We start from the raw sequence: 5000 nt of genomic DNA on the forward strand, positions 1-5000 counted from the left end.
TGTGTGTGTGTGTGTGTGTGTGTGTGTGTGTGTGTGTGTGTGTGTGTGTTTGTGTTTGTGTTTGTGTGTGTGTGTGTGTGTGGTGTGTGTGTGTGTGTGTGTGTGTGTGTGTGTGTGTGTATTTTTACATGCAAGCATATATAAAATCATGGTAGGTGCTTATGGTATGATAAGGAAGAGTATAAACATTGAAATTGTGTAACATTAATATAAATATATTTCATATGTATGGGTTGCATGGTGCAGTTAAATGTATGATTTGATTGGGTTACAAAAATCTTCATTTACTTACTAAGCATGAGGAATGGTCCAGCAAAAGAATACCCATCAGCCTTTTTGTACCTGCAGATACTTCAAGGTGGTATCAAGCAGCCTTTCAGTGATTCAGCAACACACACCTGCATTTATAAAAATATCAAACTCAGGTAAAATGCAGTCAACACCTTTAATTTAAGACTTCCAAAGAAAGAGTGAAACAGGGGGAAGACATGGATAAGGTGGCTAACATACCTATAACTGTAGTTTGAGAGTAAGTACGGTATTTATCTGTTACTATTGCAGTTGTATTCCCTAGTCCTGTTGCTGTGTGTAAATGATTGTGATGTATCAACTAATGAGTAAACGTGTTGTGAGTTGACTGTGAATATTGGCTATGTAAATATTGCTTTTAATTATAAAGGATACTGAGGTTACAGGTACATTTATGTCTTTTGTGATTTATTTTACATTCCATTTATTGCAGTAGTGTATACAAAATATGTTTTATTAAATGAAAATACATTATTTGTGTGAATGAATTAGGTTGATGCCTAAACGTAAGGTAATTTAGTTACTTAAACATTCTTTGGATGTTTCTCAGAAATAAAGGATTCATTTGATCAATTTTATGCCATTGAATGCAAGATTTTTATTTTAAGAAGCATGACAAATATATTTATCAACTGTGAACTATGTCAAATGTAATTAGTAATTATGAGATTGTTAAAGGTTGAAATGTAAGATAGTGTTACTATTGTTTAGACTGTGAAATATTTGTGTTTGATGTTATAAATGTAGCCAGTGAATATAGCTATTGAAGTGTCATGCATCCTGCAGCACAAATGATACAAGACACTTTTGGGCGCATGGAAGGCACCTATTAGAATGTCACCTTTTCTTCCCTGTATCAGGATATGGGTTATAGGTGATGAAGTGTGCTCCTTTTGGATTCTGGTGGAGAATGATGTTAATAAAAGAGCCAAGCAAAAATGAGTTGCAGATTTCATTTGGGTTCCTCTATTTTGTCTGTATATATTTAATTGTTTTACTTAAATGTTTGTCTTGGAGAAATCTAAATGAAGGTTTATATAGTAAGATATCTTGGAGAACCCTTTCTCAGAAAAAATGTAGACGACACACTAATCCTCTTTCCTTTCAGATTACTAAATGCAATGTTTCTCAATAAAAAAAAACGTTAGTAGCCCCAACTTGAATGCATTTTGTCAATAATATTGTTTGTTGGATTTTATGGAAGAAAAACATGTTCATCATACATCAGAGTTGAAAAAACATATGCCTTGTTTCCAGTTAAATAAATTCTCCCGAGATTTTCCCGAGATTATGATATATCAGTTGTACCTAACACCAGGTTTGGTAATTAGAATTGCTGCAGAAGGAATTGAAAAAAATAAATGGACTGTATTTTTTCATTTATTGGTGTAGGATTAGTCTCGATACAGTAACAAACTGTCTCTGCTTGACACATAATTGCCCTGAGAAGTATAGCGAAAGATTGATATCGCTACCTTGTTTCTCTCAGTAATATAATAAATAAAATAAATTACATTATCAATAACTTAACAGATAGTAGTGTAAACATATCAACAATAAACATTCAAAAGACGTTCACTCGCACAAACATCACTCGCTTCATTCCTGACTCGATACAAAAATAATAATCATTCTGTACAGTGCTATACAATGTCTCTTGCTGCCCACATATTGTACACTATATTACACGTGGTGATAGAGGTGACTCTTGCCTCACATAATGAAGCTCTCGGACCGTCGCAAGCTCTGGAGGAACTGCCCAACGATCACTTTATTGCCCAAGAGTCGTTGCGGGGGAAGGGTGAAGGGAAATATTAAATGACACTCATTACCACGATCCGCCCCACACAACACGGTTTCCACGGGAATGGAAGCCGTCATGGTGGTCGTCCTATTTGGTGAGATTACGAAGAGTGGAGGGGGGGGGATGGGGGGGAATAAGGTTGATAATAAAAACGTCGCCACTATTAGCACGCCAACATAAGATAGTTCGCATTGAAGCCTTCTTCCTCGCGGTCGTTGTTGTCGTCTGAGTACACGCACAAGGAGATGGGGCCGGTGGCGTTGGCTGGAAGAGCAAAGGAACGGTTAGCAGATGAAAATCCATGCAGTCAAGAGCTGGCTGGCATCAAAGCCCAAAATTGAATGGGGAGTTTCTCTTGCTATAAGCCTGAGGCTCAGATGAATATAATTAAAAGATATATGAATTAGCGCAGAGTAGTATAGCTAAATATAAACTGACCAACAAGCATATCTTATGACATACCTTGAGCGGTTAAAGTACCGAAGTCTCCACACAACTTCTCAGAGCCGATTCCCAGGTAATCATTACCGCAATTGCCGTTAATGTTGCCGAGATCCAACCTGTTGAAGTTCATGCCGATGTCGCAAAAGCCGGGATTGTATCCGAAGCAAATGCAATATTGCTGTGGAGCGAAAAAGTGTTTGATTTTTTTCAAAGGGTTATATACTATTGTTCGCATTTCGTTCTACAATTCTTATGATTATTAATCCATGTTTCATCGTATATTTCACATATCCTACCACACAGTGATATATATGTATGTATATATGTATATGTATGTATGTATATATACACACATACATACATGTGTGCGTGCGTGCGTGCGTGCGTGCGTGTGTGTGTGTGTGTGTGTGTGTGTGTGTGTGTGTGTGTGTGTGTGTGTGTGTGTGTGTGTGTGTGTGTGTGTGTGTGTGTGTGTGTGCGTGCGTGCGTGTGTCTGTGCGTGCGTGCGTCGTGTGTGCGTCTGCGTGGTGCGTGTATGTACGTATGTGTGTGTGTGTGTGTTTGTGTGCGCGTGCGCGCGTGTTGGCGTGTACGTGTGCAAATGCACTCACCTGATTTGTGAGCATCATTGGCTCAGGACCGAAGTTGAATGAGGTGATGGCGCCTGATGTCTCCTTAAAGTACTGCAAGCAGCGAGGAGGAGCCTTGCATGGGTCATGCTCGTCCAAGAAAGTCACCTTGATTTTCCAGTTTCTAGCATAAGCCAGTGAGGAGGACGTGACCATTAACTTGTAGGGACCAGGTGAATGGTCAACGTCAATGTACACTATGAAAGGGAAACATTATCGTCAGCTAAGTGTTGTTAATATAAATATCACACTGATGATCAACATCTATGACAGTAAGTGATAAATCTAGGCACTAGTACAATCAAGAAACGTTTAAAAATTATCATATATGTGAAAATGAACAGATTAGTAAGGTAACGGAAAAGGACTAACTGTGCTGTCCAGTATTGGCGCCGCAGATGACTGGAATGTTACTGCCAGCGTTGGCTCCCATAACAACAAAGGTATCGTTGTTACAGTCACCGTTAACTGGGCCCATAAGATTGAAGCTTTCGAACTCCAGCAAGATCTGGCACGTCTGTGGGGCACCGAAAAATGTATTTATTTCGTGTCTTCTGATTCCGTTGAACACATGCTTGAAAGCGTGTTGGTCTGTCCACGTATACGCATTTTTAGCACTTATATGTCAAATGAAATGGATAATTATACTGTAAGTTATTCATTAAATAAAGCTTATGATAGCCTATAAAGGTCAAGTGTTAATGAAGTATAATTTTTAATTTGATACAAGTTTGATTTATGCCTAGTAATTTTATAGATCAAGCATGCCTGTTATGAGTGATTCGAGCATTGGATATCAGTCTACTTAAGTACCATTACCAAGCCTTCATTTTTTTAGTACTGTAGGTGTGTCTCGATTTAGTCTTACCTTAGAAAAGATGTTCTTGTTTTTTAAAAAATTCTACAGAACGCCTTATATCAGGGTGATTGAAAGAGGTAATGATAATGGGATACCTATAAATAGTGTGTATAGTAGTGACTGTAGTGAAGACTGTAATGACAATCACGATTCACACTAAAAAGAGAAAGATGTGAATGAATATTCAGAGTACGCAGAATGGAGTCCGTATTTAAAATTGCGTGAATCGATTTAGATCTGCATCCATATATAAAAAGGGATAAATCAGATCTGAAACACCCACTCGAAAAGAATACCGAGACACCATCATGGGTACTCAAAGACCTTCACATCTCAACTTTTTTGTGTGCGACACATGAAGCATCAGAAACTCACCCCCGGAGGTGGGTGGAGCGTTACCATGCACATGCCCGGTGTGTAGGAGGTTGCGCCGCTCACGAAGTAACCAACATGTCCACTGTCTATGCTCTCTCCGCACGTTCGGTGAACTGTAAAGGTTCATGTGAGTTCCTCAGCATGCGGCAGGCACGAGCACCATTGTTAGGTCCAAGGAAGTCAGAATAAAGAAGTTGGCATTCCATTTAACTATCTGGGCTTTAGAAGAAATAGTCGAGAGTTACTCACTATGGTTCACGCCACAACCGCCAACAGTCATCCGGAGTTATTAACTTGTTTGAAATTGCGGTATCTAACGTGGATAGTGAGCAATTCTCGAAAAAAGGCAACTTATTTTATTGGCCCCACTGGATTTTCGTTACTCTACGTTCCTTGGTTACGACATGCACGAAGGTCACATAAAAAGTACACATGCATTAGTCAGTTCCCCCCCGCTGCAGCATCCACGCTCTTCTGAAAGGAACTGGTTGCGTGCGAGGCGGAGATTAGTTGTTGCTGTCGCATGCGGTACTTACACCTGCAGGAGGCAAGATCTCCACCATACATGTGCCCGGTGTGG

General features: G+C 39.4%; 1 protein-coding gene across 3 annotated transcripts in view; it reads right to left on the reverse strand.

Moving 5' to 3' along the window:
• Positions 1-1675: 1675 nt before the first annotated feature.
• The window catches only part of LOC119583502 (neuropilin-1-like), a 9194-nt gene continuing 5869 nt past the window's right edge, over positions 1676-5000 (reverse strand). For 2 of the 3 annotated variants that reach the window (XM_037932021.1, XM_037932022.1), the window contains exons 4-8: positions 4957-5000; positions 3559-3703; positions 3169-3383; positions 2576-2735; positions 1676-2377 (exon numbers count right to left, since the gene is read on the reverse strand). The exon at positions 4957-5000 is cut by the window's right edge and continues 75 nt beyond it. In XM_037932021.1, the coding sequence (XP_037787949.1) occupies positions 2277-2377; positions 2576-2735; positions 3169-3383; positions 3559-3703; positions 4957-5000 (665 nt within the window). In that variant the 3' untranslated portion in view covers positions 1676-2276. Of the gene's footprint in view, positions 2378-2575; positions 2736-3168; positions 3384-3558; positions 3704-4420; positions 4534-4956 lie in introns of all 3 variants that reach the window. The other variant, XM_037932023.1, reaches the window with a different exon arrangement.

The sequence above is a fragment of the Penaeus monodon genome, chromosome 17, assembly GCF_015228065.2.
Source record: "Penaeus monodon isolate SGIC_2016 chromosome 17, NSTDA_Pmon_1, whole genome shotgun sequence".
In the NCBI taxonomy this organism is placed as follows: Eukaryota; Metazoa; Arthropoda; class Malacostraca; order Decapoda; family Penaeidae; genus Penaeus; species Penaeus monodon.